The 18,803-nt window shown below is 44.0% G+C and overlaps 1 protein-coding gene across 2 annotated transcripts in view; it reads left to right on the forward strand.

Moving 5' to 3' along the window:
- Positions 1 to 7,020: 7,020 nt before the first annotated feature.
- The window catches only part of METTL24 (methyltransferase like 24), a 45,425-nt gene continuing 33,642 nt past the window's right edge, over positions 7,021 to 18,803 (forward strand). Inside the window, exons 1-2 of one of the 2 annotated variants that reach the window (XM_066545814.1) lie at positions 7,021 to 7,286; positions 7,336 to 7,345. In XM_066545814.1, the coding sequence (XP_066401911.1) occupies positions 7,021 to 7,286; positions 7,336 to 7,345 (276 nt within the window). Of the gene's footprint in view, positions 7,315 to 7,335; positions 7,346 to 18,803 lie in introns of both variants that reach the window. The other variant, XM_066545813.1, reaches the window with a different exon arrangement.

The following is an 18,803-nucleotide window of genomic DNA, read 5'->3' on the forward strand; positions in this document are numbered from 1 at the left end:
GTACAGAGAAACGACCTTGTTCCTGAGGAAATTCGATTCATTCTGGCAAAGGGATCCCCTCCTAACAAGGAGCCCGTGAGCAAGCCAGGAGCTAGGGCACAGCCACAAGCATTAGCCCTGCTGAGTGTTCCTCACTGGAAGCAATGCCAGTAGAGGTGCCTGCATTGTCACAAAGCCACTCTGTCCTTCCCAGTTCATCTTTGAAATCTCCGACTGGCCTTTGCTTCCCACATCCAGAGCTGAGGAGGGAGGCAGACATGCTGCAAGGAGGCATATGCTGGAAGGATGAGCCCTGTGGTAGCACCTAACCTACATACAAACTCTTGGCTGAGGAGGTTATTCCACTTTGGATCAATAGCGGTGTCTCTGCATCATTGATGCTGCTCCACATGACATTGAGGGCAAACTGCTTGGAAAAGAGCCTGCGGGAAGAACACTGAGTTTTATCCTCACCGTCTGCTCCTAGACAGGCTGCTCAGCTGCAGGGGAGCTGTGGGATCTTTTCTGCTGAGGGCAGACCATTTCTCTCCTCCTTGTTAGGATTGTATCTAAGACTTCGAAATGCAACCAGATGGAGGAGAGGACTGGCTGACCACATGGTAATAGCTCAGAAAAACAACCTTTTTGTTACAGATACAGACTGAATTTAAAAATGTCCTGAAAAAATGAGATACTTTCCAGACACGTGGATGAGACCTTTATTATAGGTGGATGCATATTATTAAATTGGCATGCATACTGGTCCTGAACATTTTGGAAAGCCTCCTATCCTAGGAAAGCTTCTTTTCATCCATCAGGTCTCAAAGATGCTGCCAGCCTATCCCAGCTTTTATTGTTTCCTATCACCTTTAATGATGCATAAATTGTATGGACACATGCCTGTGTATCAAACAACATTAAAAGACAGACCATGGAAAAAGTAAATAGTACATTAATTATAGGTCTTAATTTGTTTGTGAATCTTCTACTGAAACATTTTGCTACTGTTCTTCTCCCTGTCAGCCCCAGTGCTTTGGCTTGCACCTCATGCCCTCTTGGAGACCCCTTTTCCCTGAGTGCTTGCAGATGAAGGAAGGTTTCTCTCAGTGACATCTGCTCCATTGTTCCAGTTCTTTTGCCATCCCCTATATAAATACTTTGGCATTTGTACTGTTCTATATAAGCCCATTAAAAACATCGAATAAAATGGATTATATAACTTCTTAGAGCCATCATTACTACTCCAGCTGTGGTGTTTTGTCAAACTCTGACAATTGTAGATTAATCCCTATGCCAAATTACACTTTTTAATGAAAGATATTCATCCTTGAGCTTAGAAGTGTAAAAATATAAGTCAAATTTATTGCATCAAAAAAAAGGCAGAGAGCTGAAGCCAGAATAACACTAAGATAATCTTTAAAACATACAGAAAATAGGATTTTTAATAGAAATGCAGGGTAATTTCTAAGCAAAGCTGGACATCTGCCTAGGATTACAATATAGATACAGGGGAAATACAGATGATGAACTGATATCACAAAAATCTTTATGCAACAGTATATGAACTGCATGTGAGCTATCACTACTTAATTCCTGTAAACTGGAATGTCTTTATTTTATAATGCCAATACATTTTTGATTTTTTTACTAATATCTCTTCAATAAAATTTCCAGCCCTTATTTTAAAAAGCAGGCAGAATTTTGCTTGTTCAGAATGACTGGACAATTTAATAAAAGGCAGGCTGCACAAGCACTGTTATTCCTATCCAGGACTGAAATACAGCTTCTGGAGACAACAGTTGTATTTTGTAGATACCCCAAGGATTAGGGTTAAATAAATAAAATTGAGGCCCAGGAGTAGCAGAGAGCTGTAGAGCATCTCCTCCCAAAGGGCCGTCTCATTCCTATTCTTCTTCTCCTTCCTGCAGTGAATGTGTGTGCACAGGTACAGGTACATATGAGTGCAACCACACAAGGGTGTGACTCACAGGTAAACCTTGAGCTATAAACCCCTCTCCAGGCCAATAATTATCAACCATCTCTTCCATCAAATTTGGAGCACGCAGCAAGGCTGTGCTGTTCGATTCCCTCTGTAGCTGGAGGGAAAGACAGCTTCTGCCTGTGCCTCGTGCTGTGCTGCTGAACAGCAAGATCAATCTTGTGTTAAGCTGCCTAAACGGCCCACAAGCTTGATGAGAGCTAATGGGAGACTGCATGAACATCTATTTTTTAGTTGTTATCCTCAAACTTACCAGTGGCGAGCTGAGAAGGCGTTTTAATGATTCACACAGCTTTGCCTTGACAGCTGTTCAGACACGTATTTCTCAGCAGCAGTAAGCGGGTAATAGACCAATACAGCCAATTTACTTCACTGTTGCTAGCATTTAAAAGATAAGACAAAGAGATTATTTCATAGTTTTCAGTGGGATTTAAGGCATGGGAAGGAGTAAGGGCTGTACCTACCTGGCAGAGCTGTGTGCAGGCTCCACAGAGGTCTGTCACTTGGTGCATAAAGAAATTCTTCCAGGATTTTTAGCTGCAATTTCAAGGAACAGAACTGAAACCAGGCTTGCACAAAAGCCATGACTGAGAAGCCACCCAGGGAACTATAGACTTTTAATTCCATGCTCCTCAGGGCTATGGCAGAGCTTTCGCACATAAATGCACAAGGCAATAAACTGGGCCAGGACCAAAGCTCTGACTGCTACAGACTCAGGATCTGAGGCACACACATCTTCTGTGGGAAGGACACATGGTGCTTGTGGAAGTTTCTACACAGAACATCTCTGTTTTCAAGTGCACGGAACAACGTCACTGATTTTTGAAGCATTAGTCAGGAGTGTAGGAGGAAGGAGAGGGAAAAACCCTTCCTTTGCTCTGTCCTGTAGATTTTGGCAAGTGGCTCATATCAAGTCCAGAGCCCAGAGTCAAAAAGAGTGTTTTTATTCATTTACTCATTTTATAGGAGGAAGGTTTGACTTGTATTAACAGCCCTTGGAGAATCTAAGGGGCTCCTAGTGGCATTTTTCCTGCCTGGGGTTTAATTTTGTGCAGGGATTGGGGCAGACATTTTAACTAACCAGAAGATAAACAAAAGCCCTGACAGTGGATGGAGGCAGAAGATGAATGAGGTAGGCAAGGTGGTTTGAACTGAAAATGGCCATAAGAGAGAGAAACATTAAATAACTGCTGCAAAGGAGAGATTTCATTACCAACAATATCCCAGCCAAGAGGTAATTTGTAAGCAGCAAAGATAGCACTGAAGCAATGAAATTTCATTTGTGTTAAACTTTTTCCTTCTAGAGGTTTAGTCTTACTACAGAGAAATTTGTAAATGAGAGAGAAATTTTAACAGTTTAAAGACTTTGCCAGGAGAAACTGAGGGAGCTGTAGCTCTGTGGTACCTACATAAAAAGTAGATACTGCAAGACCAATGTCTGATTTTGGTTATCAGGGCACGAATCTCCCTGTTCTCAGCAGAAATTGCATGCTCACATCCAGAGTCGCTGTTCCAGTTACTCCTTGCGTTTCATGGCGGCAGTTTGTGCTCAGCTGGATCCAGCTTGATGAATGTCCCTCTAACACCATCCATCTTGCTTTGGGAGAGCAAGCAGGGGAGGTTATTTGCTGCCTGACTCAGTGAGAGAGCATGTTTTGCAAAAGATATGAAACTTTGCAGAAGTTTGTATTTCCCAGCAATCACCTCAGAAAGGCCCATCCTCCAGCTGGACTGGAGTTTCATGCATTATGCTAAAATTCTAATTTGCTCTATTTCTCAACAGGCTTTCTCACACACATATCTTTGCAGCCAATTCCTGGGGGAGGAATTGATTTATAATACACTTGTTAAATGAAGAAGTGAGACTGTTTAAGGGACTTTCTTAATTCTCACTGATTCTCATGCTAACCCTGATAAGATTTCTCATTGTCCCTGAGATTTCCTGAGATCATTCTCCACCATTGTTCTTTTGTTCTCTATCTTTAGAAACCCTCTGTTGTGTTTTTAACAGGCAGACTCACATTCATAAGAAATTGCAGGGCAGGGGAGTGGGGAGGAAGCACGAGAAATAAAACTGTTTGTTAAAACAGAAAAGGAAAATGAAAACACTGAGTTAAATTAGTGAACTCTTCTTTATCAGGACCCCTCCTAGCATACCCACAAACTTGGGCTTATCAGCTTTCTAAGGAAGGGAATACTTCGTACAAGGTCAGAACTTACAGTTACAGCTCAGTGATGACAGGAAGAGTGGCTGCATTCAAGTATTTGAGATTTTTGCTGAAACTACACGAAGAGAAGAACAACAAATGAAACTCTGATGCTAAAACCAAGAAAGACCTTGCAGTTTCTATTCTGCTCAGGTAGCCTTCTTTTATCTGAGTATGCATTGTTAAAGCTTTTAGGAAAGGTTTGATTTCTCAAGGATTAAACTTCAAGAGAGAGTTTTAAAATATATTTCTGCACTTTATACTTCTGGAGTCAACCTGCCTTCAAGACTTCCTCCATAACCATACACACACAAACTTATATTTTAATAGGACCTTCACATACCCTTATTTATTGACTAGGTGCTGATAGCTTAAAATAACATTTGTGCTAAGAATTTTGTGAAATAATACCACTGCATTTAATGTTCCTGAGGTAAATCTAAAATCTCTCTTCCCTGAACAACAACATTACTTTTGTCCTCCATGTTGAATGTTGCCATTTCACAGAGGAGCAAAGTGATGCACAGGCACCCCTATAACAGCCCAAGTGACCTTCTGCTGATGAACTCCAGGTGATGCTCACAAATGGAGCCAGGTACATGTCTCTTAAGTTGATGTCAGTCATGATGGTGCAGTTGCACTCTCCCTTTGCCCTCATGAATGTGTTTGTTCCTCACACAAGCACCAGGACTTGTCTGATCCATTCGTGAGCCACCTAAGGGAAGTGGAAGTAGGAGAAGTCTGTGGTTGTCAGAAGGATCCACTTCCAGAGCCAACTGGCTTCCCTGTGGCAAACATCTGAGGTTGTGCCATGTTGGCTGAAAGCTGATCAACAGATAGAATTATAGCAACAAATGGGTCCGGGTCTATTAGGAAACTGCTTCAGATAGGGGTTTTTTGAGTTAGTTTTCATCTGTTCCAGGCCCTGTTTTGACTTAGTTGATGACAAAGGAGCCACCCTCCTGCTACAGGAAAGGCAGGTAGGAATGACACACCCTTCTGAGATGGGCCTACCTTTACAGTGTTTTAAAACAACCGTGGAATTGCTTTAACCTAATTCAGAAGGACAGTTTGCCTAAAAAATAGAGAACAGCAATATTTAAATGGCAGGAATCATGCACCTCACCTGCCAGTGCATCTGTGCTTGAAGCTGCACTGAAATCCCTTTTCTCCAGACAGATCATTGCTCCCTCCTTTATCTTCCTAGGTGCAGCTCCTCCATCTTGCTGCCAGCAGGTCAGGTTGCTTGGCTGCTGGCATGCTCCACTTCTGCCAGCACTCTTCTCTGACCTGCTCTCCCAGCAGCAGCCAGCTCTGGCTCTGCTCCAGGCTGTGAGGAGACAGGAGAGGTCAGAGAGGAGCAGTGCAGCCTGCTGCTGAAGAGAGGACACCAGAAGGAGCTTGGGGCAGCAAACCTCTCCCTTGCCAGCAGACAAGGCAGGGACACTGGAAGCACAGAACTGCTCACAGGAGACAAGAGTCACAGCCCCTCTTCCCTATTGTCAAAGAAACGAGGAGTAATCCAAGCCCTGCATATCCCACCTGGAAATATATTTATTACTCACTGAGCTGCAAATTGGTTGCCATTGCCCTGTCCCTGTTCCCGCAGAGTTTGCCTCCTGTCATTGACCCTGCTCCCCACCTGTGCTCCTGCTTCAGAAAATCCCACCAGCCATCCCTCCCTCCCTGCTCATGCCTTAGCCATGGATTAGTATTGTGCCTTAGGACCAAAGCCCTCCTGAGCACTTCACAGTTCTTCATAGTGAGTCCCCATTGCAGAACAAATGCAGGGTCTCCTATGCTCCCACTGAGATGAGCAGGACCTGTCCCCTGCACTGCCTCCCAGCTCATGCAGATCCATTCCTTCAATCGTGAAATCAAGGATGTGTCATGAAAATCATCAGGATGGTGTGACTACCCAGGAGAGAGGCTAGGAGGTGAAGTATAAACTTAAAAGAGTTACTCATAAGCACTAGGTGTTGCAGCCAAATCAGGGCACCACAACTGATGTTTCACGCAGGCTTCTCACACCCTTCAAAAGCTCAGGACCAACATGATTTAACAGGTCACAGAATCACAGGTCACTAGCAGCCACACCACTGGTTGCTAATCATAGTAAAACTTTCCAAAGCAGGTCTATTTTTGCAGCATTCTTGCTGCTTGTCTATTGATCCAGATGTCCCTGGAGTCAACTTCGCTAGAGTTAGTTATTTGTACTGCCAGAGATACTGGGGGGAGAAGGGGGCTTTCAAAGATGTGTCAGAGGAGCTAGGATTTTGGTGTTATCTTGGCTGTCCAAAATCCTTTATCCTTCACAGGCAGCTCTAACCTTACAAGAAGAAAAGTCCTTACTTCCAGGTCCGGGCTGTCCTTTTGTGTGACTTCAACATAAACAATCCCTAAGACTCTAGTAAAATTTCACTACCTCGTGACATTACAGTGTATAATCTGAACTAATAGGTACCTTAACAAGTCAGCCCGAGACGATAGAGACGAGCTGATACAATAGTTAGGGCAGGGGTTTGTGTCCCCTCTCAGGCCGGCTGACACGCACCTGTGGCTGCGCAGCGGCGCGGCCCCACGTTCGTAGCGGCGGGCACTGTCCCCGCCGAGGCGCGGAGCATCCCTCGGGCCGCCCGCGGGCGAGCACCGCTGCGTCCCGCAGCCCCCGCCGGGCCGGGACAGGGGCATCCCGGCCCCTCCCCGGCCGGCCCCGCTCGGGGCGGGGACTCCCGAGTTTCGGCGGCGGGGGCCGCGGGGCCCGGCCCGCCGGCGGCATGAGCCCTGCGGCGGGGCGGGGGGGCGGCAGCGCCGGGCCGGGCAGCCCCCGACGCCATGCCCAAGGAGCGGCCGCTCTGGCGGGGCGCCGCTTTCCGCCTCTGCCTGCTCTCCGCCGCGCTCTTCCTCTGCCTGCAGCTGGGCATGAGGCGATCCTGGTGTCCGGAGGAGAAGTCCCGGGACGCGGCGGCGGCGCGGGCGCCCGCCCCGTCCCGCGGCGCGGAGCAGCGGCCGGGCGCGGTGGCGGCGGGCGGTGGCCGTCGGAGGGTCACCTACGTGCGGAGCGGCCGGCGGGGCAGCGCCGCGCCCGCCTGCTGCGCCCCGCAGCCCCCGGACAGCCGCCGCAGGAAGGTAGGGCGGGCTCGGGGGGAGCGGCCGCCGTGTCGCGACAGGCGACCCCGGCTCCCTGCGAGGGGATGAGGGCGAGCGGGCACCCGGGGCGGAGATGGGGCTGGTACCTGAGAAAAGGCGGCCGGGAGGGCGGTGGTGAAGCGAGATGGTGTGGTGGGATGTCGACTTGGGAAGTGGGCAAGCGACTTTTTGAGCAGTGCTGCTCAGCTGCAGGGAAGGGCGAGTGTGCTGGAGCGGGGCTGGACAAGGAGAGAGCTCGGTCTGAGAAGGTGACAGTGACCCCGAGTCAAGGTGGGCTGGCAGGCTGACATATCCCCAACAGGATCAAACAAAGACCACGGCCCTTGGCGTTCTTGGCACCCGAGTGCCATTGCATTCGCAGAATCAAGAAATGGTTCTAAGACCTGGTCTGCGTGAGAATTGGTGAGTTAGTGAACGAGCTGGTAAATGAACCTGTGACGAGGTTCCTACCCTGCAATGACTGTAAAGCCTTTTGAGGGAGTGAGGACCGTCATAAGGATCTGGAGATCAGCAAGAGTGAGGAGTGCCTGTGCTACCTCCACCCCCCATTCAGCTGCGTGTGTGGCCGGTAGAGGGATGTTGCCTTCTTCAATGATCGTCGTGTCGTCCTTGGTTTTGGCAGATTCCACGCTCTCAGGAACTGCTTAGAGATATAGACAATGATTTTGTGGAGTTTTCTTTGCAGAGTTTCAGGGGGAGAAGAGCCAGCTTTAAGAAGGGTGAAAGAGTAGTTTGTTATGTATTTTGGGGTCCTGCTGTCAGGGTGCAGTAGTTATGGTCCATGCAGAGATGTGCAGCTTCTTAAAGAAACTGGAATGTTCTTGAGGAGGAGCACACAGGATTTTGCTAGAGATGAGACCACCTTTGTGGTCAAAATAAAAAACTATTTCTGATCTTTGCCCCAACAAGAATAAACCAATTTTCTGTGGAATGGCTAAAGCTTGTCCTTACTGCCTTGATGAAAAGACTACTTGCTAACATCCAAACCACCACCTGACCAGTGATCATTCACAGGTCATGCATGTGGTGTCAACTGCAAATCTGCTTTCTTTTCTTTGCCTGTTCCACCCCAGTAATTATTTTTTTATTTCATGAGGAGATGGATGATGATCTCATATATAGGTTGACTTCTAGGTTTGGCTCATCTTCTGTGGGAAACTGTGATGTAAAAAAATAAACTGCTACTTTCTGCCTCTGGTTTCCTGGAAGGCTTAGAAGAAATTAGATAATCCTTCACCATGCTTCCTTGACCACTGGCAGTGATGAGAACAACATTGCCACATATTTGTTCAAAATAATAACTATATGGTGTTCTTTTGTGCTGTGGTATTGATACCACTTTGAGGTACCTAGGTCTTGCAGTGCCAGTTTTTGTGACTTTTGTTGTTGATGCTCTGTTACTTGAAGTTATCCTAAAGCACAGCTTTTAAGTGATTCTAATGGTGGAAGAATTTCAGCATTAATGGAGGAAAAAGCCTGTAGTCCTGTGGATTCAGAGAGTTTCTTGAAAATATCCTAAGAATGGCATCAAAAAACAAGGGGCAAAAATTAAAACACATCCTAATTTAGTTAATGATTTTTGAGGAAATCCTAGTGGGGAAATGGGGAAATAGAGGAGAGGCTGCTAATGTTACCTGAGAACTGGCAGGACCTTGCGGTGTTGGAGAGCTCGAGGTTCTGGAAAGCCCAAGTGTGTTTTGGTGCACCTCCAGGTGAAGTGTGTGAAAGAAACATCACCGCTGTTGTTTGTGGTGTTGGGCATGTTGCTGCTGAGGTCTCATTTGAATCCCTCTTGTTAAGTCAAAAGAAAAATATTAGTATATATAATAGAGGGTGGAGTTGTTGCCAGGCTAGGTTTGAGACCATCAAGTGTCTTCTGTGTTCAGCTATTTGACTTGAACATGTTGCTTCAGGCTAAGAAAAATCTACTTAAAGATAGGGTTTGGGGATAGGAGAACTGTACTTTGGAATAGAATTGTTAAATAAAAATATAGGGGAAAAAGCAATGGTAAAATAAAGTGGAAGTGGTCTGTGCTCTGAAATTTTTTCATGAGAAGAATCACAATAGCTAAAAAATTTAATGGGTGATATGTAATTTTTTTTTTTTCTAAATCAGGAAACATGGTATTTCACATCAGACTATTGTATGACAATATGGGGGCATTTACCAAAAAAGGCTACTTAAATTGATGGTCCATGGCTTCTACCAGCAGCTCTGGAGAAAGCCCTCAGGGTGCCACGACTGCCAATGTGCTGTAAATGCTGCCTGGAGGAGAGGGACAGGCTCCTTGCACAGATCTGTGCTACATAGGATTGGCATTGCTTTTTGCTGTGGCTTTTACGTGTTTTCAGTGTCTTCTGTCTGTCCATAAATTATTAGCAGTCCATTCTTAAAGCCTGCAGAGGCTTACAGGAGTTTTTTCTCTCCTGCTGTTTATGGGGATGGTGTTGGACTATATTGGGATGTGTGAGCCAGCAGGATGGCAGCAAGGAAAAATCAGCGAGGCCAGACTTTGCTCTGTTTTCCTAGTGCCTCTAGGTTATAGCTCTGCTCACACTTACATCACTGAATTAATGCAGAAGACTGATTAACAGAGTGTTTCCATAGATGAAGCTGAATATCCTACTGTATAAAAAAAAATAAATTGCAAAAGCACACAAGGAAATTATTTGGTGCCTGCTTTGAATCACTTTAAAGTTTCCTGAGCAGGGCTGTGTTATTTCCCAAGCACAACTGCAGTCATCAACCAACACCAACACCACCAAAAGAGGAAAAAAAAAAAAAAGACACAGGTGGGAAAGATGGACTCTTGTCCATAAATGGTCCCAAAGTCTGCAGGAAACTGCCTGTGCTTTTCCTGACCACTGGTGAGGCTCTGTCAGTGGAGACCGTGGCTGTGCAGCAGTGGGAGGGTTTGACCACCAAGGTTCCAAGCTCTGTTTGTGCCTTAAGATGCATACATAAAAAATGTTAACTGAAAGGGGCAGGGAATAAAGTAATTTAGCTATGTGGCATCTCTGGGAGCTGCTGGAGCTGCCTGTTGTGGTGCTTAAGGGAGTTGTGCTGCTCCCAGCTGTTTTGCTCCCAGTTGAGCCTACCAAAGAGCAGATGCTGCTGCTCTTGCTGACAAATAACAAGCAATATTAGGCATTGACAGCATTTGATGGTAATCTGAAGAATCAGAAGATTTGTTGTGCTGCAAGAGTAAAGCAAATGGAAGTTCGTAGTCCCGCTTATATTTGGGGGAAGTTCACAATCCCACTTAAAACTGCATTGTTGCTAATAAAGTTGTGTTTTTAAACTGTGATTCTGAGATCTGGTTGTGTTAAGCACTGAGCTGTTAACATATGCAGCAGGTAAAAACTCCAGCTACCTGGAAACACACAGATTCTGCCAGGTGTACCTGCTCCTGCAATAGTTATTAGCAGGGTGTGCACCCACACAGCGCTGTGGAAGACATGAGGTGTGTTTTAAAAGGTTATTCCAGGGTGCCATGGCAAAAGAAAAAAAAATATTGCATTTGGAATTTGAAGTAACAGCAAATTCCTGTCACAATAATTGCAATAATAAGGTTATGTTGGCTCTTGTGCACTGAATTTGGGAGGAGCCCTCTTCAAGAGTCTGGTTGAGAAAAGCTGGAATTCCTTGCCTTCTGGGCAGATTTATTTCCTTGGAGGTGGGGAGTGTGGTATGCTGCCAAACTTAACCTGATGTTATTTTGGATGCTCTTTCATGTCATATCTAGGAATATAAAAGTATTTACCTTCAGTGATTAAAAGCAAAGAATAAGATTTTGCTGCTGGGCCCATGTATACTTTGCCTGGGATTATAATGTAATTTGAAACATGATGTGTTATTGCCTAAAACCAAAAACTCTTTTGAGATTATATTTTTTAGGTGCTCCTTTTTCTTGTATACATTTGTCTTTTGGTTCATTATAAATGCAGACTAATTATCTTTTGCTGTTTCTCGTTGGATTGAAGGTTGTGGTTGTCTTTAAAAGGTTACTGCTCCTCTGCAGTGATGACTGATAACAGTCTCATCTTTAATTGTTTGCAAATTATTTTGGAGTGATGTCTTTGAAATTACATGGAATAACACATGTTTGGCACTTAGTAATACAGCAGGCTCATAAAAACCTCATTTGATTTATGTTACACTATTGCTAAGATTTTACTTAAATTTACATTTGGGTTTTAACTTTAGAATGACAATGCCATTTACATTGGTGTTGGTAATGGATGTTATGCCAAGAGTCGTTTTTAGTTCTTCTAGAAATTTGGTTTAAAAAATGTAGTGGATGTTTTTATTACCTAATTGCATGCAGAGTGTTTTCAAGATGGCTTCACATCTTTAAAAGTACAGTAAGTTTTGGGTACTGCTTTTATCGGAAGTTACTCTGACTCTTCATGAGGAAGAGCCAAAATTCTTGGAGAAAACTTGGTTATTCTGAAGTTAAATTGATCCGTCTGTCTTTCAGAAGTTAAATTTATCCATCTGTCTTTCCACATCCCATGGTGTAATAGCTTGTCTGTTTTGGATTGGGATTTAACTTTTATAAGTGTATTAATTCTGTGTGCCTGGAGCAACAATTTAACATTACAGCAGAGTTTGACAGGGCAGGGCTTCGAGAACTGTGCAGGGAGTCCCACCAGGCTGTGTCTGCAGCAGCAAATTTACCCTGACTGAGCCAAACCAGAGGAGCCACAGGGGTTAAAGTGGCCTCTTGGATCTCCAAAGATTATTCCAGCCTCTCCACCTGTGTCCCAGCATGATGAGCTTCACAGAGTGCAGTGCTGTTCCCTAAGTGCTGTGTTGAGGAGTGAGTAACATCCTGCCTTTGATGGATGGGAGTGGCACTGGGGATGCTGCTGCAGAGGAGTGCAGAGCTGAAGAGCTGGATATTGGTTATTCCTTGGAGTGTGCTACTTCTGGGCACCTTCTTTCATAACAGGGTTTCATTCAGAGGAATAAAGGTGTTAAGAGGTGCAGGAAGGCAAGCTTGCAGGGAAAACCTGAAGTACTGGTACTTGTTTTAAATAGGGAAAAGTAGGTTTTGAGGGAATGTGCCAAGACTCTTCAAACTAAAAAAAAAAATTTTTTTGAAGGACATAATGACCGATTGTTCCCTAGGTCCACTGGAAGTAGGACAAGAAGTAACTGGCTTAATTTTCAGGCAAGATATCAGGAAAATCTTTTAACTCTGCAGCTCTCAATAAAAGTTTATTCTGTTTATTCCTCTGTAAGGAATGGAAAGACTCCTTAGAAAAATATGAACTGTGGGTATCCACACAGGGAACGTCTAGGAATGTTTTCCTTTATGCTTCAGGGCAACCTCCTGAGTCCCTCTGGCTACATTTACCTGCTCTGCAATTAGAGAAGCAATCTGGCAGATACAATGTGATTAACCAAAATGGAATTTAGCCTGAGCAATGATCTAACATCAGTGGAATAAAAAGAGGTAATGGGGTCTTTTAGGACTATAATAAGCAATCTTTGCCCTGGCTTATAGAGAGACCAGACCCCACCATGATTGTTCTGTGTTATGACTTAGTGGACCCCAGAGGAAGGGACACTAGTTGACAACTTTTTTCCCTCCAGCACTTGGAGGTCTCTTAGCAAATATAAACCAACCCGAAGTTGCTTATCTGGTAAGATAAGCACAAGATAGGAGCTTGTGGCTTCAATCTGTTAGTACCTGGGGAACAGCCTTTGTCTGTTTTTGCTCAAATATTTGGGCTAAGAGCAGAGACTGAGTGAGGTTATTGTCTTTGGAAGAAAAGAATAAACTTTTATTGAAAGCAGTTTTCATCAGCTGATAACTAAATCTGGGAAACATCAGCCAGCTCTGCCCATAAACAAGGGCAGCTGAGGTACCAGAAAGTACCCAAACACAGGAATCCTTCTCCAAGTAGTCAAGCAATGGCAATACTGGGCTTTTATTGCAATTTAACTGCAGATGAAATGTGTTTATAGTATACCATAAAGAGGAAATGGCAATGTTTTTTCTGACAATGATGTCACTTGCAAGCTTGTGAGGTAAATGATTACTAAGAATATCCTTGATTCTTACACACTTTTTATTACCTGAAATAGTTCTTTCTTCATGAATTTTTGAGAAGCAGATGGGGAGTATTATTCTTCAGAAAGTCATTACAATGTTATGAGACTTTATATCCAATAGCATAGATTTCTTTCAAAATCTTTGAAATGCTAGCTTAAGGTTTTCTTTTGGCATATAAAGACACAAGAAGTTTTTCTAGGTACCTGTGGCACAGAAGAAAATAAATCCAGGTGTCTAAGCCTGCTCTTCTAAGGGACCCAAGGATTGAGGTGGTAATTTAGGCCCCACAGATGCCTTGCTCTGTGGGGCCATTACAGTTGTGCCATCATTTCCTTGAACCCAGAGACATAGTTCACAGGCCTTGTACAAAATGTGAATCCTTTATAACTGCTGTGGCAGATCAGAAAAAAAAGCATTCCTGTTTGCTGTGTTCAGCTCAAACTGTCTCATGGGACTGCTCTGGGGGCCAAGTGACCTGAACTGCCCAGTAGCAGTGGCATGGTTAGTGCCAAAAATGATCTTTCATGTTTTGAAATAAGAAGTGAGGACAGTTTTGAGGGCACATAGCTTTCCTTGCTCAAGCAGCTCTCAAGGTGGCCAATCTTTCTACACTCTTTTCTAAAATTTCCTTCTGTGGAGAGAGAAGAATCCAGAAAGAGAGATTTGGACAGGTAAAAATTCTGCTGGAAAGCCCTAGGGTTTTTACTGTACATCCCCATCCTTTATCTGCCTTCTTAGGAGACAAGTGTTTAAGTTCATTTCTAGTAAGGTTTTCATGCCGGTTTGTTCAGTCAGTTCACATCAGCATTTACTCAGCCAGCCAGGCTGTTAACAGACATGTGCCTGCTCCGGGCTGCATGCTAGGTGCCAGCATGCCAGATTTCTCTCTCATGCCACTTTCACTGAGCTGTGGCCACAGTTCACACCAAGGTGCAGCTGGGGGATCTTTGTTGTGAGCAAAACTCCAGCAGCCCCTGACAAGGAGTGCAGCACTGAAATCCTCTGGTGAAGAACAAAACCTCTCCCAGCTGCTTTGCAGACTCGTGCAGACAGTGTGATGAGTGCATCATCACTTCCTACAAAACAGATGTGGAATTTGGAGATTTAGGTAGCATTAGGGAGGGACCTCCAGCCTTTGCTCAAGCAGTCTGCTTTTGTTGTGGTAGATCAGGCTGTCCTGCAGCCTGCAAGTGAGGGCTGCCACTCGTGGCACAGATTAGATAAAAGATTTGACATGTAAGTGAGAGAGTTTGTGTGAACCACCATTAGTCTTTGATGGCATCTGCCACACAGCCCACTCTTATCTCTTGTTCTAATATTAACTTAGAGCTTAGTTTGTCTTGGATGGCTGCTCAGTGCTCCAGAACTATGTGCAGTGGATGTGAGTCATTTAATCAACTGGAGTGTTTTTGTAGCTAGAAGATATACACCAAGATACTTTTGTGCATGATGAAATGTTGTCCAGAGCCCTTCCATGTTTGTAAGTCTGAGATCAAATGACCTGCAGTTCAGTGGAACAATTAAAAGAGGGAAAAAGAGGTGTGATTCAATTTTTCTTTCAGTTGTGGTAAATAGCATATGTATCATGCAATCTGTATGCATACATTCACCCTAATGCTGGTTTTTTTTAAATGTTTTTGCCTACAAAAGTGACAGGGTGATGTGCTGCCCTATTTTGAGTTAGCCAGTCCCTCAGGGTAATAGAAACCATGTGCACAAATGGACTGATGCCTAGGGTAACAGATGAAAGCCATGATTTTGAACTTGCTCTCGTGGCAACAACTGGGTCAATTTCAGCAGGAGATGGTGGAAATGTTCCCAGATGTTTATGCTAAGTGGAAGGGCTTGGATTTTTAATGACATGTTGTTTCCCCATCTGATCTTCTCTTCCATCTTCAGTAGTGTTGCTTTTGAATGTGCCATCAAGCTCAGGTGCCCCCAGGAAAGGCTCTGGCTGCAAATGCTCATGAACTGCACTGTCAGAGAATGGGTGGATGGGTTCCTTGCTGACCCCTGGAAAAGCACAACTACTAAGTGTGGTTCTGGGGTAACACCTTGGTGATTATTTTGCTCTCTTATTGATTTTTTGCAACATTTAAAAGCTAGTGTTGTAATTTATGTCCATCCTGACACACGTGTAAATAAAATAAAAATCCTTTCCTTGTGTCTTTGTGTAATGATAAATGTAGTAGTTCTAGCAGCTGTTAGAAAACAAAAATCTTGCTTCTCACCAAAATCTTCTCCATTTTCTTTGCAGAAAATGGCTTCGCAGAGTTCTTCAAAATTCAGAACAGAATTGTTGTGATTTTGTAAATACCAAATCTGGGGTACTTGTGAGAAACATTCCTGCTGCCACCTCTCCCCATCATGCAATAGGGGCTTCTCTTGCCTCCGGCAGTGTAGGATGAGGAGGACTATGCAGTGGGCTATTGGCTTTTGGAGTCTCCTGGGACTGTCAGGTCAAGCCAACTGCTTCAGATTTTGTGTAGAGAACCTCTGGGTTTACCTGCCTGTGGAGGAAAGAGCTGACCAGCAGCTCATTTAACAAGTGACCCACTGAAGTTTACTTTGGGTTACACTTTCTGATAGATTTCAGATGCAGCTTCAGGTGCAGTGCTGTGAGTTCTTCTGGAAGAGACAGAGTTCTGGGTTCTTTCCAGGACTGACCTTGTGGCTTCCGCAAACTGAAGGGATTGAAACCTCTGCCCTTCTTGCCCTGTGGAAGACAAATCTCTGGGCCTTGAGAGTTTAGCAAGGAAACACCTACAAGACCCTGATAGGCAACTTGTTTGTCTTAGGGATATTGCTGAAAATCCATTCTTGCTATTAGTTTTGATGAGGTAGGGTCACTTTTTGAGTGTGTGTTTCTGTGGCACGTTGGTCTGCTGGCCAAAATTACTGCAGAGAAGCAAATATCAGTGATGTGCCAGGGGCTGGAGCTGATTGGGAAAGGTGTGCATTTGAAAATGATGTTAGAACCAGCAGACATTAACATCACAGAGTTGCTGTTGCTGCTTTGGCCTCCCCCTCTTGGCCTCATCCATCCCCAGCCCTCTTCCTCATTCCTCTCCCAGCAGCTAGCTAAGTCAAATAATCAACTGGGAGCTTCAAAGTCAGTGCCCTTTTTTTAGTATCCTCTTTCATATTTTACAAAGAGACACTGTTTGAAATGTTTGGGGGAACAGATGGTAATGTCTATTGATATGGCACGTAATGTTAGAAAATATCTGCCACTTAGAAGCCTAAAAATGATAGGGATCAGTTCCAAATCTTTCCTGCTCCCTGCAGAGTGGACAGCAGTAGTGGAGGAGTAAGATTTATCCAATAGGTAAACACCACAGGGTAAGCTGTTTGAAAAACCCCCAAATTTTTAACACTGGTGCCCTGTCTCTTTTTGGACTTTCCTCGTGGTTGTTCTGCAGTACTGAAACTTTCAAAGAAATGAACTTTGTTTCATCTTGAATAGGGTGAAGCAACAACATTGTGTTCCTTTTCCCTCCCTCTTTTGAGAAAAATTAAACAAGAAGCAATTATGTGTCAATTGGTTGCTGCTGAACTGATGTGTTTTTTCTTCATTAGATGTCTTGATTAATGGTTTGATCTTGCAATTATTATTCATTATGAAATCCGTGGGAATTCTGGGTGCATCATGAGTTCAGGGTCAAACCACGTAGTTTTTCAGTACTTCATCTGTATAATGCTCAGAATTAGTGATAAAACATTGGAAAATATCCTTGATTAAAGAGGATGGTACATGTTTGCCCAAGCCCGTCCTCCATGGGATTGTGATGCTTGCTTCTATACTTGTCTTGAACAAAAAATATTTCAAATTTGTGTGCTTTGAAATGAGCTTGATTTTCTTCTCTATAGACTGGAAAATAAATGTATGATTTTGTACTTAAAATCCCAACAACTTGTAAGCCAGCTGTTGTTTCCTTTCTAGACAGAGGGAACTCCTTGCCCAACACAGTTTTATTTTATTTGGAAGACTTTTCCATAGCTCTAGACCAAGGGCACTAATCCATAACTATATTAAAAAAAGAAAGGGAATATGTTTAAAGCTAGGATACGTTTCATTCTGTGGAATTCCATTATCTAATGCCTTTATGAAATAAGGAGTTAAAGAAGAAAAAAGTGAACTTTGGCTTTTTGAGTCTTCCCTGGCTATCCAGTAAAACCCGGTTCAACCAAGTGAACTGATGGTGGGTTGAAGGAACAGTACCCTCAGTACCTGTTGAAAATATTGTCTATCTTGCCTTAGGGTTTTACACTCTGAAATCCAAATGCCTGCAGGAGTTACTCAGCCTTTTGGTTTACCCATGGAAAAGAGCTCGTATTTACTTGTTTTATGAGATTATAGAGGTATAGTGACAAATACTGCCCTCTCCTGCTCCCTGGGCACAGAGGGTTGTCCTGGTACTTATCCAGGAGGGGAAGGTGAAGAGGAAGGGGTTTTCTGAAGCTTCATATCTCCCTTTAGTCTAGAAGGTGTGGTGGATCACTCCTGTTTAGACATTTGCATTCCACTTGGATGAGAGAGAAGGCTGCACAAGTGTGAAATGCTCTTATTTGTGTGAAAGCATTGGTTTTACTCTAAAGCACCTTCTTTTTCCCCAGTTCTTAGCCTCAGGCAGAGGCTCTGAAGTCAGAGGATAGGCTGCCAGAGGCACCCTATATGTAAATCACAGTTAGAGTGCTGGAACATGCACAAAATAAACTCCGCTTATCTGGCTAGCTGACTATTTACTGATGAATTCTGGTTTTTGTACTCTATGGTTTAAATTTTGCAGTGAAGTCAACCTAGAGGAAAATAGCTTTATTCCTTTATTGAATGGATTATGACATCTCCATATTTCTCGGCCAGTGCACTTCAGCTAAAGCAGTAATGAATACAGGCTGAAACCACGGCCTTGCCTCTGCTTAGAAGAAACTGAATTTGACAAGCAGTGACCGGTAGTTGCTGTATCTGTTTCTTGCTGTTACCCTTAAGTGTTGGCAAAGGCATTCGGGCACTGGAAGGAATTCAGCTGATTGAGCTGCTTAAGTAGTTTTGAGAATTTACTTCCATAAATTTCAGTCTGTTTTGGCTCCTGGTTGTATCTCCATTAGATATATTATCATGCTGTCAGCCTCTGGATAGCGCAGGAATGCTGCTGCCCAATTTATTTATTTTATTTTAGAACCGTAGCAAAGAAATCTCACTTGGCTATTTTCAAAGCTTGTATGTCTCTTAGAGTAAAATCAATCTCCCTTTTAATAAATGTGCATTTCTCCCATATGTTACTGGGATTTCCAGTGGCAGAGCTGTTAGTCTCTGGTGACCTTTGAATGCCTGAGGAGAGGTTCCCCAGTGCAACATTGCCCTTTCCTACCCCTGCAGCCCCCAGATCCTTTGGCTGCTGT

This window comes from Molothrus aeneus, chromosome 3 (genome assembly GCF_037042795.1).
Source record: "Molothrus aeneus isolate 106 chromosome 3, BPBGC_Maene_1.0, whole genome shotgun sequence".
NCBI lineage: Eukaryota > Metazoa > Chordata > Aves > Passeriformes > Icteridae > Molothrus > Molothrus aeneus.